The sequence below is a fragment of the Aspergillus bombycis genome (genome assembly GCF_001792695.1).
Source record: "Aspergillus bombycis strain NRRL26010 chromosome Unknown contig00118, whole genome shotgun sequence".
Classification (NCBI taxonomy): Eukaryota; Fungi; Ascomycota; class Eurotiomycetes; order Eurotiales; family Aspergillaceae; genus Aspergillus; species Aspergillus bombycis.
Window position 1 is genome coordinate 69,027 of NW_019170120.1, and position 18,052 is coordinate 87,078.

At 50.3% G+C, this 18,052-nt stretch overlaps 9 protein-coding genes across 9 annotated transcripts; 5 read left to right on the plus strand and 4 right to left on the minus strand.

Moving 5' to 3' along the window:
* Positions 1 to 92: 92 nt before the first annotated feature.
* Positions 93 to 764, plus strand: ABOM_009564 (uncharacterized protein; the record flags this gene model as incomplete). Its single annotated transcript, XM_022536692.1, has 1 exon — positions 93 to 764. The coding sequence occupies one exon, from the start codon at positions 93 to 95 to the stop codon at positions 762 to 764; it is 672 nt and encodes a 223-aa protein (XP_022384926.1).
* Positions 765 to 1,261: 497 nt separating this feature from the next.
* ABOM_009565 (haloacid dehalogenase-like hydrolase) lies at positions 1,262 to 2,230 on the plus strand (the record flags this gene model as incomplete). Its single annotated transcript, XM_022536693.1, has 1 exon — positions 1,262 to 2,230. One exon carries the CDS (start codon positions 1,262 to 1,264, stop codon positions 2,228 to 2,230), a length of 969 nt encoding a protein of 322 aa, XP_022384925.1.
* Positions 2,231 to 2,597: 367 nt separating this feature from the next.
* ABOM_009566 (uncharacterized protein) lies at positions 2,598 to 6,527 on the minus strand (the record flags this gene model as incomplete). Its single annotated transcript, XM_022536694.1, has 2 exons — positions 2,598 to 3,669; positions 3,727 to 6,527. 2 exons carry the CDS (start codon positions 6,525 to 6,527, stop codon positions 2,598 to 2,600), a joined length of 3,873 nt encoding a protein of 1,290 aa, XP_022384924.1.
* A 670-nt stretch (positions 6,528 to 7,197) lies between these two features.
* ABOM_009567 (RNA polymerase-associated protein) lies at positions 7,198 to 9,246 on the minus strand (the record flags this gene model as incomplete). The annotated part of the gene is made up of 5 exons (XM_022536695.1): positions 7,198 to 7,932; positions 7,982 to 8,121; positions 8,182 to 8,706; positions 8,745 to 8,935; positions 9,035 to 9,246. 5 exons carry the CDS (start codon positions 9,244 to 9,246, stop codon positions 7,198 to 7,200), a joined length of 1,803 nt encoding a protein of 600 aa, XP_022384923.1.
* Positions 9,247 to 9,834: 588 nt separating this feature from the next.
* ABOM_009568 (demethoxyubiquinone hydroxylase family protein) lies at positions 9,835 to 10,614 on the plus strand (the record flags this gene model as incomplete). The annotated part of the gene is made up of 1 exon (XM_022536696.1): positions 9,835 to 10,614. One exon carries the CDS (start codon positions 9,835 to 9,837, stop codon positions 10,612 to 10,614), a length of 780 nt encoding a protein of 259 aa, XP_022384928.1.
* Positions 10,615 to 10,973: 359 nt separating this feature from the next.
* ltpA (tyrosine protein phosphatase LTP1) lies at positions 10,974 to 11,614 on the minus strand (the record flags this gene model as incomplete). The annotated part of the gene is made up of 2 exons (XM_022536697.1): positions 10,974 to 11,473; positions 11,545 to 11,614. 2 exons carry the CDS (start codon positions 11,612 to 11,614, stop codon positions 10,974 to 10,976), a joined length of 570 nt encoding a protein of 189 aa, XP_022384927.1.
* Positions 11,615 to 12,677: 1,063 nt separating this feature from the next.
* Positions 12,678 to 13,712, plus strand: ABOM_009570 (uncharacterized protein; the record flags this gene model as incomplete). The annotated part of the gene is made up of 3 exons (XM_022536698.1): positions 12,678 to 12,710; positions 12,771 to 12,952; positions 13,010 to 13,712. The coding sequence occupies 3 exons, from the start codon at positions 12,678 to 12,680 to the stop codon at positions 13,710 to 13,712; spliced, it is 918 nt and encodes a 305-aa protein (XP_022384911.1).
* Positions 13,713 to 14,365: 653 nt separating this feature from the next.
* Positions 14,366 to 16,264, minus strand: ABOM_009571 (uncharacterized protein; the record flags this gene model as incomplete). The annotated part of the gene is made up of 1 exon (XM_022536699.1): positions 14,366 to 16,264. One exon carries the CDS (start codon positions 16,262 to 16,264, stop codon positions 14,366 to 14,368), a length of 1,899 nt encoding a protein of 632 aa, XP_022384912.1.
* An 894-nt stretch (positions 16,265 to 17,158) lies between these two features.
* On the plus strand, positions 17,159 to 17,668 carry ABOM_009572 (uncharacterized protein; the record flags this gene model as incomplete). Its single annotated transcript, XM_022536700.1, has 3 exons — positions 17,159 to 17,244; positions 17,299 to 17,525; positions 17,583 to 17,668. 3 exons carry the CDS (start codon positions 17,159 to 17,161, stop codon positions 17,666 to 17,668), a joined length of 399 nt encoding a protein of 132 aa, XP_022384913.1.
* Between the last annotated feature and the right edge of the window lie 384 nt (positions 17,669 to 18,052).

Consider the following 18,052-nt stretch of genomic DNA (forward strand, 5'->3'; position numbering starts at 1 on the left):
CACTTTATCGATAAACCATTTCGCCTTCGGCTCCCCAAGGTATAGTGCCCTTCCTTTTGTTGGTTAGCTTAGTATCACTGACACCGGACCAGATGACAGGGCCAAGGCACCAACGTTACATAACCAAGGGTAACAACCTGGTCAACTCAGAGAAATCCACTCTATACTCTGACGCAGGAGACCAAGCCCTGTATAAAATTGTCGATACGCGCCTCCTCGGCTATGAGTGGGTGCTTATATGGTCTTACGAGAACACCAGCGACAATGACTACACCCAGAAAAACACAATTACTACCACGCTGAGAACCAAGACTGGAAAAGAGACTGCTGAGAATTTCAAAGTGAGCGCGGGATTCTCGGGCATGGGCGTTACAGCCACAGCAGAAGCTGGCGTAGAGCACAAGACATTCACCGAAGAGGAGACGACTTCGACGACTCAACGCGAACAGACGTACACCTTCAAGCCTCATTCTTCCGATTTTATATACCAGAAGGTGTATAATTTCCAAGTGGATGTATGGTTCAAACTGGATGCTTGGAACAAGCACTGGACGGTCGGCAACTGGCAGCGGGACGGAGTCGCACAAGTTTCGTCCGGTATTGCCATTTATGCCAATGAATTCGCACAGACAGGCGAGGCATTGGGCGGCAAAGCGGATTTAGTGCCGGAGACGGTGCAAAGTGCAGATGAAAAGACAAACATTCGGCGGTTCGAGGATTGCAGCAGCCGTGCCCAGTCGTATCTTCACGAAAGGGGAGTTTGACGCAGTTCAACCTTGGCCGGTGTGGACTAAGCTCTCGTAATGGTTTCAACAACTAAATTACTTTCGGCTTTGGTGTCTACTACTGTTCGGACTTCGAGTATGATCGGAATTCGCTTTGCTTTACTGGTTTCAACAATATGAGTCTATAAAATGCTATATAGTAAATTAGCAATCTACCTTTTCGAGTTGTGTGCACCGGCTTTCTGAGGTCAAGTTTTAATAAACAGTTGATAGTAGATCAATAGAATATGACTTGAGTTGAATCCAAGAATATAATAATTTCTTTGAAGATGACTCGGCAGGATCTCAGCCAGATAATCTAATCTAATCTACTTACTGGATATCGAAGCCGAACCCTAACCTACCTAAATGTGTCACCGCATCAAATCCCCCCGCGCTTCCCCCAGTTACACTGAGTTCAATGCTTGATAAAACTCATCAATAATCCAGACCCCTTAATCCCTCTCCTCATCCCATAATCTTACAAGGCAACAACTATGCCCCCCAAACCACGCACCCTCCTCCTCACACTGGACGCGTTCGAAACGCTCTTCCACCCGCGCCCCTCCGTACCGGAACAATACGCGTCGGCCGCGCACCGCTTCGGGCTGCCCCAAACGGCCATTACGGCCGAGCGCGTGCTCTCCGCCTTCAAGCCGGTGTTCAAAGCGCAGTCCCAAGCGCGCCCGAACTACGGCCGCGACGACGTCATCCGCGGCCACTACGGCGGACCCCGGCAATGGTGGGCGGAGATTATCCAGGGGACTTTTTCGCGGGTCCTGGCCGAACAGTCTAACAATAACACTACTACCAACAGTAACAGTGACAACAACAACAACAGTCAGGGTCAACTAGACCTCCCCGAGGGATTGGTCGGGTATTTACTTGATCGGTTCGCGAGTAAGGAAGGCTATGCGCTGTATGACGACGTGGAGCCCTTTTTCTCGCGCATTCGGGCGGTAAAAGAGCAGGGGGCGTTGTTGGGTCCGTTTGATCGCGTGTTGGTCGGGGTGGTTTCGAACTCCGATGATCGGGTTCCGGCAGTGTTGAAGTCGTTGGGGTTGCGCGTTGGGGATTGTCGGGCTGATGAGGGAGTGGATAGTATGCGGCTGTCTGGGTTTGAAGAAAGGTCTTCTTCTGGGGTCGAGGGCTCAGATACGAATGACGGCGTCAAGGATATCGATCTGGTTATTACGAGTTACGAGGCTGGGGTGGAGAAGCCGAGTCCCAGGATCTTTGAGGTGGCCATGAGGCAGGCGAAGGCTTTGGCTCGGGCTGATGTCCCTGGTGACTGGACTTGTGTTCATGTCGGGGATGATTGTGAGAAGGACTATAGAGCTGCCGTTGGGGCTGGTTGGGATGGGTATTTCCTTGCTCGTGGAGACGATGCGAGAAGTGGCGATGATGGCGACAATGTGATTCGGTCGCTCATGGATTTGATCCCTGTGCTGGAGGGTTATCATTGATTCGATCGTGTTGGGTACTCTGGTGTGTGATTGTATGGTAGAAGTCTCTCCACTCCATTGTTGCTAATTGTAAACTTATCGCACAGTATATAATAAATGGTTGTAGATTGCTTGGTGTTTCAGACATGTGGGAAGAAGTATTCAACGACCGTGGAATGCTGGACTACAAGACAAGAATCATTATGAAGATACGATATACCAACTGATATGCAAATCAATACCATGGACGCCCAGCCACCCTTCACCGGAAATATCTAGCTAAATTATTATTCATGACCGTGACGCGAAAACGTCCCATGCTCCAGAACACCTAATATCAAAAACAAATACTATATATATACAAGAAGTGCTCGCCGGATACCTTGGGTTAGTCCCATTGCCCAGTTCTGCCAAGAGCGCCGAGTCGGTTGCTAGCATGCTTGTTCACTAAAGCAGTGATATTGGTGCCGGTGTTACGGGTCTTGGCCCGAAGCTCCCGCTCACGTTCCTTTTCTCGGGCGGCGGTATAGTAGTTAACGGCACCCTTCTTTGCAACCGATGCACCAGACGCAGGCTTCGATACTCTTCGCGATGTGTCCGACTTGGAGGAACTGCTGGTGGAAGAAGAGCTGGTCGTAGTCCTTCGAAGTAAGGGTGGGCGGAACCCGATGGGATCGGGCCCAGAGCCAGTTTGGAAAGCAAATCGGGTGTTAGAGGAAGCAGACGTGGCCGAGTTAGATGATGCTTGTCGTAGCAGAGCAAGACGATCTACGACAGGACCCTTTGTCCGGCGTGGATGCCGCGGGGCAACAAATTCTTCCGTAGACTGGCTGTTGGACGGTTCTTCATCCGCTGCCTCACCGTCGATATCCTTATCCTGTTCTTCGTCGTCTTCAACGGTTGCATCTTCGTGGAAAGAGTCATATTCAGGCGTCTCGGTCAGGAAGGAAAGAGTTTCGCGGATCTCAGCAAGGTTAGTCGGCTTCTTAGACATGAGACTTGCCGGCTTGCGACGCATATGGGGCGGAGGTCGATTATTGATCTCTTCAGGTGAAGGCTCAAGAGGCCTCTTCCTCTTATTGCTATCGCTAGTTGTAGTCGTATCAGGTTGCGAGTCGGGAATCACGTCTTGAGACGATGATTCCGCTTGAAACTCAGGATTTTCCTCCGGTCCTAAGAAATCGAGGCCATCGTCGTCCATATCGCGATCTTCAACAGCCTTGAAGAACGCAGCTTTCTTAGGATTCTCGGCAATTTCACCAATCTTTTCGTCAGCCATCAGCGCCTTTCGCATCCGTGCAAATTCTCTCTGTTTCTCTCGCCGACGTGCAAGGAGCTCATCGTCAGAATCGTCCAAGTCGAACTCATCATCGCCCCTTCTGCGTCGTCTAAGAGCACCCGTTGTGATGTCTTTGAGAAGCTTGGCTACTTGTTTTTCATCTGCATTTCTCTGGTGGAGTCTGTGGAAAGGTCAGTCTATGTTCTCATCAATATTAATCAAGAATGTCATCACATACGCATTGAGAGCGGCCAATTGTTTCTCGTCGGCAGTTTCTCCGCTATTGTCGTCAATCATCTGTCGATCATATGCATTCTCCACATCGTCATCCTCGTCGCTGGCGCCACCAAGACCAGCATATTCGTCGTCTGATTCCTCCGCAGCTTCTTCGACCACATCCTTCGCCTTGCTGTTGTTTTTATCAAATGGGACAGTAGACCTTTTCTTGACCGCCTTCTTCATAACGTTGAACGCGCTGGCATCAATCTCAAAATCGCCTTCACTCTGCTCTTCAATGGCAGATAGCCCGGTTGTCCGTCCCCGGTGCAGATGCTTAGCCTTCCGTTCAACAGTAGGGGAGTTGTTCCGGGATTCGTTCCGGTCAATGAGAACAGTCTCTACTGTGGACGTTGGGGTACTCATGAATCGTTTCGAAGGATCAAATGGCGATAGCACAAACCCAGCATCCTGTGTTGGGTCCGGGATCTGAGAGAACTGGGACATCCCTCGTGGGGCAGGGGATTCAGAAACTCGAATCTCAGACTGTGCATATCCCGCCAATATATCGGTAGGTTCAAGCCGTTGTTCCTGGCTATCCTTGATGATCATCTGTGAATCGGATTCTCGTCGACCATCGACTGGATCAGGCAGTGAATGAGGAAGTGTAGATCCCGCCTGGCTGTCCGGCTGATTATCGCCCAAAGTTCCCGCGAATGCCTGGGTTAAGCTCATAGTCATGTCATCAGAAGGCAAACCGGGAATATGTGGTCGCTCCACAGATTGTACTGCAGTTGGCCTAGTCATCTTTGCTGGCGTCTTAGGTACGGGAGGCTCGTCCTCGTCGTCGCTAATGACTCGAGTAGGCCGTTTCCGTCTCTGCGTTGGCAAACTGGTCTCGTCGGATGACATGACTTCGGGATGATCATCATCAGATTCTTCGTCTTCACCAGCTTCGGCGTCGAATAGGCCGCCTTCCTTTTCGCCGTCTTTATCACCTTCCTCTTCATCATCATCATCTTCTTCTTCTTCTCCGTCCTCGTCAGCCTCGTCGGCATCCTCCTCAGACCCAGAGAATTCGTAGTCATCATCCTCATCATCTCCCACTTCACCTTTAGCTGCTGCCTTCTCTTGCTTTGCGATTTCCTCAGCTTCCTTCCGGGCTTTCTCGACAAGGTTCTCTAATTCATCTTCCAGGGCAGCCCGCTCGTCGGCCGTTTCAATGATGACACCCTTGGCCCTCAGCTCTTCGATTCTCTCCATCCTCTCCTTGCTTGCCTGTTGCCTCGCTTGATGCAATAGATGTGCGGATAATTCGGCATAGTTCATGCTTGACTTCTTTGGAGGGGATGTGAGTTGAGCCAGGGCCTTTAGTTTCAGCATAGCAGCTGATTCCTGGCGTCTTCTCATAGTAAGGTTTTCGAATGCCGCATATCGTCGGCACCTCCCGGGAGATGTAACAATTTCCAAATCACTGTCGGAGTCGTCTTTTTGGTTCCGAGCTACCTGCTCGCGAGAAAGGCGTACACGAACAGGGGGCATTGTTAGAACCTTCTTTTGCTTCTTTTTCTCAGCGACTTGAGGTTTCTTATCCGCCGCTTGTTCTTCCACGCGACTAACAATGGGTTGTTCTGATTGCTGCGGCCCTTTGGCAACCATTTCCTCCAATGTTGGCAATTCGGTTGAGGCTTCCTTGGACGCATCGTTAGCCTCACTGCCAGTTGAAGGCTTCTCAGATGGACCTAGAATTGGTGAAGTATGCGGCGTTTCCTTATTCTTCTGAGCTTCAGCATCCGACGAATTCTGCGAATCAGCGGTATTTGACGAGTTATCCGGCGCAGACCCCGGGGCATTTTGCTGATCAGGCTGCATAAAGTTAAACCGAGCAAAGAAGCTTTCCTTGCTGATCTTCTTCTTGGTTTGAGCCTGATGGACCAATTGCATACTTCTGCTGATTCGTTGGGTTTCCCTGTTCATCTCTTCCAGAGCTTTCTTACTGGCCTGTCGCGCAGGTCGCGCAGGTTGTGATAATTTTCGCCCCGATTCATTATCTCCTTCACTATCGTCACCAGAGAGTATCTCTGAGCTAAACTGCTCTCTTTGCTTCGCCTTCGCGGCTCTCTTCTCATCTTCAATTCTCTCCTTCTCCTCGCGCTCCTTGCGTTTCTGAGCAACCAGGGCAAGGAACCGGGCATTCGCCTTCGGCCGAGCCTCATCCTGATCCGAATCTTCCATTGCATCCTGTTCCTGGGCATTATCACGAGCCGGGGAAGAAATAAACAGAGGCGAAAACGCGCGCGCACGAGACGGCGACCTATCTGCATCACTATCTTCCGGCTTTTCAACCGGCTTATTATTAGCTTTCCTCCGTGGACCAGCCACAGGAAGATCATCGTCGTCGTCATCATCATCATCATCATCATCCTCGGACATCGCTTCATCAGCTGGCGAATCCCGTTTTTCTTGCTGTGCGTTCCTCAGGCTCTTCGACACACGATCAAATGCCGATTCACTCTTCTCAGTATTCTGGGCCTGTAGTCGAGCAGCCATGCGGCCCTTGGGCATAATAATGTCGTCGTCTTCGTCCGAGGCCTCTTCATCCACGTCCATGGCTGGTGGTTGGTCCGAGACTGTGCTGTTCTTGAGAGTGTCGGTGATTCTTGCGATGGATCTTTGAGGCTGTGCATTTCCGCTGTCTGAATCTGAGTCGCTGTCGAATTGGGCGAGCATTGCTTTGATCTTTTGCCCTGGGGTGAGCATCTTTGGTGAGTCGGCTGCTGGCGACGCGGAACGCGCCGTCCGCGGTGTGGAGGGGTTCGACATTGTTGCGTCGGATGTGAGGATTGGCGTTAGCAGGTGGGAATTGGGAATGGTATCATTACTATAGTGTTCGATCGTAGGTTGTGTGGTTAATTCCTTTTGGTCATAGGAGGGAGAAAAATGGAGAGTGGGCTATGTATGGAGTAAATGTCAGTTCCATCTAGGGCGGAGAATCTACGACTAGTACTGAACGACGCGCCGCGTGTTGAGCGCGTATCCTCCGATTGCCGTCACATTCCCTTATCGCACGTGATATGCGGAGAGCCCTATTTTTCATTAGAGATTCTAATGTAACATAACACTGGAAAGCGTTTGGGACATTGAGTGATTTATTGCAGGTTATTTAGACATATCTCGCTATATGACAGTGACAGACAGTGGTAATATGCTTGGAGTTTAGTTTTAAAGTAGGTAGTAATGGTTCAATAATACATGTTCATGCAAGATATCGGTAGTAGAGCCATGTAACGCCAAGTGAACTCCATCCGTTTTCAAATACAAGAACCGACGCTGTGCCAGATGCTTCGCAGTTGGAGACAGGAATGTGGTTTCTGGTCCAATCCCCAAGAGTCTATACGTCATCAAAGAATCGTTGGCTATCCAATAACCAGAGCTGTACGTAGGATAAAACACAGTTCGTGAACATCGGTATGTAGCAATACGTTGCCGAGGATCAGATCTCAATATCAAGGTCCAGATCTAGAGCTGCAATGTTCTCATCGTCCATATTGCGATGACGAATTGTTGCGACACCACCCTTGGTGGGTTTCTTCTGGGAGCCAGAGGGGGTGTTGCTTCCGTTGGGGGTATTGGCTTTTGATGGCGTGTTGGACCCGGTGGCAGGGGTTCCATCCCGACTAGTAGCTTCTGATTGTGCTAGACCGTTGCCATTGGCGTCGTAGTGTGTCCTGGCATGGGTCCTGACGCGCATAAACGGGTTTGGCTGAGCTTCTCCGCGAGCGACTGCTGCGGCGGCCTTTCGGCTGGCCTTTCTCTCTTCCAGCTGAGCACGGCGCACATTTTCGGTGTTGAGTCTCTGATTGCGGAGGTTCAGTTCTAACAAACGCTCATGCTCAGAAGGCTTGTCTGCACGGGGTTTCGAAGAGTTCGCGTTGAAAGCAAGCTTAGGTGCGCTCATGCCAGCCATTTCGGACTCTAATCTCTCGACCTCAGCATCGTCACCCGCAGCCTTCGCAAGCTTCAGCTTCTTTTCTGTCTCCATCCGCTTGAACACAGTCGACTTGGTGTCCAGTGACCCTTGCTTCCTCAGTTTTTCCGTCAACTCTTCCGGTGTGAACTTATGGTTCAAGAGTCGGTTAATATCCACGACTTTCTCAGCTAGCGTAGATTTTGTTGCCATCTTGCAGTCTTCAACAGCCATAGTTTGACGATAACGATTGAATTCCGCCTGCGACACCGTTAGAAAGCTGGTTTACACGAAGAAGGAAGAAACAAACCTCAGACAAGGGAGAGTCTGAACAAGCAACGAAAGGGAACTCCCGCTCTGCTTTCCCATGCGCAAGCACAGCATATTGCTTCGTCACGAATGATCGGCCATTAGGACCCTCCATAGAATACGGACGACCCTCGGTGAATCCTAAGGCTGGTTAGGAACAAATATGAAAATAGGAGTTGACGACAGATTGGCAATACATACTCTTAATCAGGCAAAGGCGATACTCATTCTGGCCGGTTTCCCTGTTCGGACCGATGTTGACTCGTGCATAACAGCCAGAGATGGCGTCGTCAAATCCAGGATAGAAACAGACCTGCGCGAAGTTGGTCCGACCTACACGAGCTCGCTGGATATCCCTAAGCTCCGCTGGTGGATCATCCTTTGGTAGCGATGGTGACCGATCTCTATCGTCCCACTCAGCATCACTGTCTCCCTCCGCATCTTCGTCAGAAACCCTGTTATCCCTCGAACGAACAGTCTGATCCTTGGATGCCGGCTCACGACGACGAAGTTCATCTCGCCTGCCCTTCTGCTCACGCTGTCGCTTGTACGCCTCGATCGCATCCGAGGTTTCGCCAACCTTGCGACCACCAAGTGTTGTCTTCTGGCGCGAGCTCTTCCGTTGACCATCCTCTAAGTTTGCCATGCTGGCTTTCCGCTTGTTCTTCTTCGCTTGGCGGGCTTCTTCGCGCTCACGGGAAGCCAAAAGGCGCCTAAGGGCTAGATCTTGATTGTGGCGGTCAACCTGTTGCGCTCGTTCGGACAAAATTTGCTCTCGTTGGATTTCAGGCATCGCATGATTTCTTCCTTGTCCTTCGAGGAATAATATAACTTGTCGTAAGGAAAGATGGGTCCGTCGTCTTCAGCACCGGCATCTGACCCCTCCGAATCAGACGCCGACTCCGATTCTACCATGCTGGCAGAGTCAAGAGAGTTGTGAGATTCAGCGGCGGACCTGGTCAGAAATACTGTGTCAGTCACCTTATTGCACCACGACATGAGCGCAAGCTAGACCTTCCATCAGGGGGGGAAAAAAGAAAAATATCGAACATACACCTCTCCGTCCTCCTCATCGTCTTTCCGTGACTTTCGACCTCGACGGACGGGCTTAGCAGTTCCTTTGCGACCCATAGTTGACGACTCTTCGGGGGATTGTGGGGGAGATGCAGAAGGAGAAGCATCCTTCTGTCTGGGGGGCGAAGACGCCTCCTCATCTGAGGTGTCACCCGCAAGAGCGAGCAGCTCGGCATCAAGATCATCCGCCATAGTGAATAACACAAAAGATGGGCTGAAATAAGAAGTGGCTGAGTCAGTCGGAAAGAAGCGCCTCTCAGCGACGGGAAGTGCCGGCTCAGGCAGAGGAGATTGGTGAGAGAATAGTGAGCGGACGACCCCTGGGCGGTAGTCGCAATGAAAGAGGGTCTAACTAGCCGGAGCGGACACCAGAGTCGTATTAAATGGTCGTATATAGGATTATAGATGACTCCTGCAAGGAGAAGCGGTTCAATAACGGGGCTATAGAGGAACAATGATATAAGAACGCCGGCAAAGGGAGCAGTTCGGGTGGCGGGTTGAAGAAGTTGACTTTGACTGAACTTGGAAGTGAAAAGAAGCGACTAACTTCAAGAGTCGCGGTCGGCATGACGTCCGTCGTGCCAAGCCCTTTCGGGTGGTTAAGCGCGCGTCTGCCGGATTAAATTAAAGAAGTGCAGTCGATCGGGTTGGACCACCTCGGAATGACGGTCTTTAGTCCGTCGTCGTCTAGTGTGGATTTCTACCTTCATTTCCTTTTTCTCTTCCTGTCGCTTTCCTTACGACTCACTCACGCTTCACTTGTCTCAACATCAGACCGAGATGAAGACCGTCACAGCACTCCGGAGGTGCCCTCTTCCCCATTCCTACCGGCCAACATCGCCGGCGGTGTTCGATTTCCTCGCACCGTCAACTTTGCGACAGAGCTCTCGCGGATACAAATCCACGACGAATGCACCCTTCTGGGGCAAATCGCATGATGCGTCTCCATCGCCCGACTCAGCCGCTAGTTCGTCAAAACCCAAATATGTCCTCAGTCAAAAACAACGCGAGTTCTTGGATAGCGCCCTTCGGGTCAACCAGGCTGGAGAGCTGGCCGCTACGTTAATTTACAAGGCGCAAACGCCGCAGGTCGTGCGTTCTCATCCCCACCTGCGTCCTTTGATGAAGCACATGTATGATCAAGAAGCTGGGCACTTTTCCACGTTCAATCAGATGGTTGCGAAACATCAAGTTCGACCAACGGCAATGTATCCGATCTGGGAGGTGGCGGCCACATTTCTCGGCTGGTCGACGGGAGCAATGGGACGTGAGGCTGCCATGGCCTGCACAGAAGCTGTGGAGACGGAGATTGGCTCTCATTACAATGAACAAGTGCGCGAGATCCTGTCGTGGCAGGCGGAAGCGGAACGTAGAGGGGAAGAGCTGGACGATGAATTGAAGGATATGCTGGCAACTTTCCGAAGGATCCGCGACGAAGAATTAGAGCATTTGGACCATGCTGTGGAGAATGACGCCAAAGAAGCCCGGCCCTACGACCCGCTAGTCAATGTCATCCGGTTAGGGTGTAGAGCGGCCATCAATATCAGTGAAAAGGTATGATCCAGCAAGCAAGCTTGGATATAATTTTGAGAGCGGTAAGGGGTACCATACGGTGTGGTAGACCGCTGATACGCTACGCGTCCTTTGTACAATACCACACTCATAGTAGATGTATTATAGTCTTGATTAATGCTCTGTGAACATTGACGATCTTCAAACCTATCTATTTAACTTCCTTCTACATTCTCTATCTCTCGTATGTACTATATCGATGTCTAAACAAGCCCGCAACGCATTGGCTCACGCGTCAATCGATCAAGGTCTAAACAAGCGCTGGGTATCTAAGTCACGTCGTCGCAACCTCGCTCTGATGCAAGGGGAAACCACTAAACGCATGTCCCCCGTCGCATATCGTCGTTTCAGTTATCTGCCTCATCACCCTGGTTCTTCTCTAGGTAATCCAAAAAGCCCCTCGAAAACCGAACAACCTGCTGGTAAACCTCCTCGAACCCATTGACACCCCCATAATAAGGGTCCTGCACCACCTCGCCACCTCCCACACGCTCATGCAACACTCCACCGGCTCCAAAGTCCCCAAATAACCGTACCTCCGCAACCTTAGCAGCCTTCTTGGATTTGCTCAGGGACGCTTGGACAGAGTCGCGCACGTCCAGGAGATCGCGCAAGTTGTGCTTGTCCATAGCCATGAGATAGTCGAACGTCAAGAAGTCCTCCTTGGTGACCTTTCTGGCGGCGTGGTTGTAGTTCTTAATACCGTGTTGGCGGAGAGTAGACATGGTGCGAGAGTCAGGAGGTTCGTGAGTATGATAAGCACCTGTGCCGGCGGAATCGATCTCATCGATTAGAGGGTGAGAGGCAGCCATGTTCCTAAAGACTCCCTCGGCCATGGGAGACCGGCCTGTGGTGATCAAAAGGTTAGTCTCGATTCCTTTTCATTCCCATGCGGGGAGGGAAAAGGGTAAACTATACAGATGTTCCCAAGACAGACAAATAGAACATTGACTTGACGTCCAGAAGGTGCTGTCTTTGTAGCTGTCATTTTGGTTTGTTCTCACAGACAGAAGGATCTGTTCCCGCCTATGTATGATTGAGGTGTATGAAGGATAACGACTCTGTCATTTGATCTAGATTAATGAATGATGGCCGCGGGGTTTGCCGCAGATTCTTTATCGATAGTGAGTGGTCCGTGCGTAATCAAGTGTAATACTACGACGGATTAGAAAATGAGTAGAACGCACTCGCTCGGTCTTCGAAGAATGGAATATGAAGCACGGCTCGAAAAGGGTATCACCGCACATGATGGACACAACCCTATCCCAGCCAGAACGTCAATATTGGGGCCGATGGACCATCGACATAAAGGAGACTCGCCACATATGAATCAGCAGTTAATGTACACCATACTATAATTCTGATGATCACGATATTCTATCCCTAGTTCAGTGCTTGCGATAGCTCCGCTTGTTCCAGGTCCAGCTTATGCTTTACTACTACTTAGATATAATAAATGATGTTTAGACACCTTATCATTCATCACCTTAGCACAGCCAAGAAGCCGGTATCAAGATCGGACAGCAAGAGCTTCTCTACCCTCCTAAGCCAGGCTATTGAAAGGGGGCTTTACGGAGATAAGACGAGGGGAGATCCGTGGAAAGTGACAGAGGAGCAACCCCAATACTTGCTTCCATTAACGCTTAGTATGCTTTATCCGATCCGCTGTCATGGGTACGTTGTATAACCTGTACAGAGAGTACAGGCGGGGATTGGGAGGGTGAATCAACAAAATCAACATATCCAGAGGAGCTCAGCCTCGATAGCTCTATCAATTTGTTCTATTTAATCTGTGATCCATAAGAATATCTGGGGTGGTTGACATTGGTAGTCATTGCTTACTGAGCTCGGCATTGAGGTCAAGCCCGAGATCGGGCTTGATTTCAAACGCGAAACAGCAAGTCGGCGATGTTGAAGTTCAGAGCGCCGAGCTTGTAACATCGCCATGAAATATATTTTTTTAGATTGGGAGCTATATATAGCTGCCATCACTGTCCCTCAGGCCTTGCTGTGATCATCAGATCTAGCGACGCCATTCTATCGGTATCGAAATGGGCAACGTCAGAAAAGTTTCTATCATTGGGGTACGATACTTTGCATCCCCCGGCCAATTCTTCTCATTGTCACTGATAACATGAATGTAGGCCACCGGCACCCTTGGTTCTCGCATCTCTGGCGCATTGCGAGCTGCTGGCCACGAGGTAACCGCTATCCAGCGTAAGGACTCGAGCAAGCCCGCTCCAGAGGGCCTGAAATCTATCAAGGTCGATTACCAGAACAAGGAGGAGTTGGTTTCAACTTTCACTGGCCAGGATGTTGTCATCAGGTAATGAGCTTGCTCAAAATGCCAACTTTAGGATGGCTCTAACCGGATCATGTCCAGTGCGGTCCCTTTCCCTCTGCTCGACTCGGAAAAGATCATAATCGATGCCTGCATTTCTGCATCCGTCAAGCGTTTCATTCCCTCCGAGTTCACCACTATGCTCGAGTCCCCCCTATCCATCAACCTACCAATTGCCAAGGAGAAGGTTCTAATTCGTCAGTACCTCACCTCCGTCATGTCCAGTACCTCCAGCCCCACCACATGGACCTCGGTCAATAACGGCGCCTTCTTTGACATGGCCCTTAAGTACGGCGTCTTAGGCCCCAACCATATGACCAAAAAAGCCATCTTTCACGATGGCGGTGACAAGCCGATCGCCGTGTCGACCCTCTCTGATATCGCCGCGGCGATTGTCAAGCTGCTGGAGAGCAACAGCAACTTCGAGGCTGCCGCCAATCAGCCCGTCTATATCTGCTCGGCTGCTGTCACGGAGCGCCATCTGACTGGGCTTGTTTCTGAAGTCACTGGCATTGACTTCGGTACTCCGGAAGAAGTGTCAGTGAAGGAGCTGATCACGAAGTCAGATGAGAAGTTGAAGCAGGGAGACAAGTCGGTAATCATCAACTACTACTTCCAGATGATGTACGGGGAAGGGTATAAGGGTGGCGACTTCATGCAGTTCAACTGGAATGAACGATTGGGTCTGCGGATTATGTCTGAACAGGAGCTCAAGAGCACCATTCAGCAAATCTTGGGTAATTAGATTTGATACTTTCGGCGTGGCCTCTTTTAGACTTTAGATCATTGTTTCTCTACGAAACATAGTATCATCTTCAATTTGAAAGCAATGGGGCACTCACATAAGCACTTTGGAGCCAACGAAAAGAGACATAAGAGCGGCTGCAGCGCCAGTCTGTAATACACTCTTTATTACCTGTATCACTCTTGCACGTCTACTGCAATCGAGCGATGCGCCTAGTGATATTCGAGAAAGCCTAGTAGATGTCTCAGTAGAGACGCCCGGTACATACGAAGTCTTCAGTATTGAATAAAAAATATATGAGTAATACAAACCCATCAATCAAAATACATGAAAATAGAATGTGTCTCATTCGTCCTTTCTGAACCGTCTTGAGAGATCCAATCGCCATAGCCATGGAGGCCGCTAGCCCTCTAGAGAGCATTCGAGTTTCTTCCTTTCTAGCTCACTGATTCCATGATGCTCGATGCTCGTAGAACCGATAGGTTTTGGCACGGGACTGCCAGCAGCCAGTTCGAGCTGAGAGAGTATTTCTGCGAGCTACATGCAGGACGGAGGAACGTCTTCCAACCGAAGAGCTAGAACCATAATTCTTCAGTAAGTAGGTCAGGGTGCCCGATTGGAGAATTCAAAACTTACAGCCAGTGCCGGTTTGATTAGTGCTGGGCCGAATAGGGACGATTATTAATGTCCTTATTACAAGAATCATCGATCTCTTGGGTTTCTCGAGGAGCTGCCTGATCCAGTTCCGGAAGTCCTCGCTTCTGAGCAACACTGGAAGAATAAGCAGCATTGCCGGCAGCGCCAGCATTAGCAGTATTTCCGGCAGAACCGGCATTACTAACGGTACCAGCAGCACCAAAAGTGCCGCCTGCACTAGCATATCCATACCCAGTGCTTCCAACATTGCCAGAAGCGCCAGCATTGGCAGTATTCCCGGGAGAGCCGGCATTGCTAACGGTACCAGCAGCACCAGTAGTGCCTGCTGCTGCACTGGTATCTCCATATCCAGCACTTCCAGGATTACCAACATTGCCATAACCAGCACTGCCAGGGTTGCCAGCATTTCCATAGCCAGTACTTCCAGCGTTACCAGCGTTACCAGCGTTACCAGCGTTACCAGCGTTACCAGCGTTACCATAGCCAGCACTGCCAGGGTTGCCAGCATTTCCATAGCCAGTACTGCCAGCATTACCAGCGTTACCATAACCAGTACTGCCAGGATTTCCAGCGTCGCCATAGCCACTACTTCCAGGGTTGACAGGATTGCCAGAAGGAGCAGGGTTGCCAGAGGGAGTAGGGTTGCCAGAGGGAGTAGGGTTGCCAGAGGGAGAAGGGTGAGCGGCGCCATCAGGTTTGCTAGCATCGTTCTTCATGTTGGCCAGCTCGAGATTTTGTGCCCTGTTCATTTCTCCTTCACGGGCAGTTTGCTCCCTATTTTGTTCATTCTGGTCTTTAAGTACTGAGGCGCTGACAGCGCCAGGAATAGTTCCAATGGCAGCTCCCATAGCAGCCGAGCCATATATGTCTCCCCGAGTAGGGGTATTATCTACATGGACTTGTTGTGCTGACTGTGCCGCTGATTGTTGTCCAAAAAACGATTGCGTTGGTGATTGCGGCTGTGCGAAGTCTTGCCCAGGCTGTTGTCCTAGTGCTTGCGGTTGTCCCTGCGCTAGTTGTTGTCCTTGTACTTGTGGTTGTCCCTGCGCTGACTGTTGTCCCTGCGCTAGTTGCTGTCCCTGTGGTGCCGCTTGTCCTTGTGCTGCCGCTTGTCCTTGTGCTGCCGCTTGTCCCTGTGCAGGCTCTGCTGGTTGTTGTGCTGGCGGTTGTCCCTGTGTTGGCGGTTGTCCCTGCGTTGGCGGTTGTCCCTGTGTTGGCGGTTGTCCTTGCGCTGACTGTTGTCCCTGCGCTGACTGTTGTCCTTGTGCTGCCGCTTGTCCCTGTGCCACCGCTTGTCCCTGTGCTGGCTCTACTGGTTGCTGTCTAGGCTGTTGCCCTTGTGCTGGCTGTTGACCTTGCGTTGGTTGGCCTGACGGCTTTGGCTGTTCTTGCTGCTGGGGTGAACCTCCAGATCCAGGCTTGTCTTCATTCTTGCCATCCTTTGTCGCTTCCTTTGGTGGATCCCCCTTTTTCTCCTCCTTCTTCTCATCCTTTGGAGGATCCTCCTTTTTCTCTTCCTTCTTCTCATCCTTTGCTGCTTCCTTTGGCGGACCCTCTTTTTTATCTTCCTTCTTTTCCTCTTTCTTATCCTCCTTCTTCTCTTCCTTCTTCTCTTCCTTTGGTGGGTCCTCTTTTTTCTCTTCCTTCTTGTCATCACCATGGTGGTCTGGCTTTTTGTGACCTCCCCCCACACTCCCGCCAGAGCTTTTCGATCTATCAACGATATTGCTCACAAGCTGGCCAAGCTTTCCCAAACCAAGCCGACGGGGTTCCAATTTAGCTTCGGGGCCAGAAGCATGCGGTGAAAGTGCGGATTCAAGAGGCAGTGCTCCGCATGATTGAAACAGGCAAAGGAGGACCAGAGCAAGCACCCCCAAAATTTGGCGCGAAACCATTGCTTGAATGGCTTTAACGAATGTAAGTGTATAGAATGGATAAATGAATGAGCTTAACTGTGAGAAAAGAATGACAAACAGTTGGTTGACCGAAAACGAAAGGAACAATGCAGAAAGGGGAGGGGGAATGCTACATCCATTTATACCCATAGCCCCCGTCACGGTCTCTCAACGTAGACTAAGAGATTGACAGCGAGGTTACCCATTCTAAGTTTGGAGTCAGAATGGCACCGCATTTGATAAGCATAACATTGAATCACGCACAAGTTGCGCCCCGTGTCTTGCCCGACGAGAGTGTAACCCTATCAGAGAGCCTCGACATCGGCCGAAGAGGAATAATTTCCTCCACCTCATGTTCTTTGTTTGCCAGACTGAACGACAGAAGCGGGAGTGTTGCACTCTAACTAACCGAACGGGGCGTATGCAGGGACAGACCGTCAGAACTTTGATAGTTGCATCGCCCGTGGTTCTTCTGTGGTGCTCACTCTCTCTACCCATGATGCCATCTCAAGTGACCACACTGTATTGTAAGCCCCTCTTCAGCATAGGTTTAAGCATTTATCGCTGTGCCCCACTGTGAGATAGTTGATGGGTGGTCCAGCCCAGTAGATACGACATCACCATGACACCTAGGTAGAGGGTAAACCATCCTTCTACTTTTAGATTATAAGGAAGGCTATGATTGAGCCACAAAGGTCATGGCAAAATGTATAGACTTTAGAACGCCAACCTCGGCCGTTTCAATGAACCTTCCCAGTTCTGTCTATATAGACCCCGTTGGATCTCGATTTTATCTTATCAACGTCTCAGCCTATCATCACTTCCAACACTCTTCGAACGTTGATCATTGACAAGCACATTTTCTTTCTCTACGTCCAGGGACTTCAAATCAGAATGAAGTCATTTGTCTCAGCCCTGGTACCGCTGTTCCTTGGGGCATTACAAGCCAGTCTTGCTCATCCGACGGGCACTGGTAACCAGTAAGCATATCAGTAGCGAGAGGAAGTCCATACACAGAACTAACGAGATACCAGTAATGGCACAGAGGATAGCCCTAAACCAGACAATTACGGAACCGATATTCTCGCAAGCTTTCCCCAACCAGCAGGTGACCTGTGCAACGACCAACTGAAAGGTGTTACTGTCGAGTTCATCCCTACTGGACCGGGGGCCTTTCGAATTGACAACATCCCACCTACATGCATGACGCTTGCAACCCTTTTTCTTGAGGGTCCTGGCTCGCCCGATCCCATTCCCCTTGGTAAGGACAACTTGGCCCTGCGTCACTTAGACTCTGATACTAACGTTAGATCTGTAGGCCCCGCATCTCTAGGATTCAGCGGCATATCCGATGATGGGCTACAACGTCTCCAGGCTATCCTTGATGCCCGTACCCAACATTAGGATAAGGGACAGCGGGCAGTGTTTATGTGGAGCATGCCGGGCAAATATAATGATTGCCTTGTGGCAGTTTATACCCCCAGAGAGTGTCTTTTTATTGGATTTCACATATCTGTCTCATGTACGCAGATCGTTCAGCTTTGTTTTTTAGTGTATCTTAAGATTATGACTGATGTTTCGTTGAATTACCAGCTATTCTATTTTGGTAGTTCTCTCCTTTTGTTTGATGATGTGATCGGACTAATCCATGAAGATACCCGTAGATCACGCCAGGGCCATTCTGCGTCTTGCTCGGCATTGGAGTTCACCACTTAGACCAAGTCCGAATCCACTGCCTCAGAGACACCAGTCTGCTACCTAACATTGGACGTCAAGTTCAGAAATACA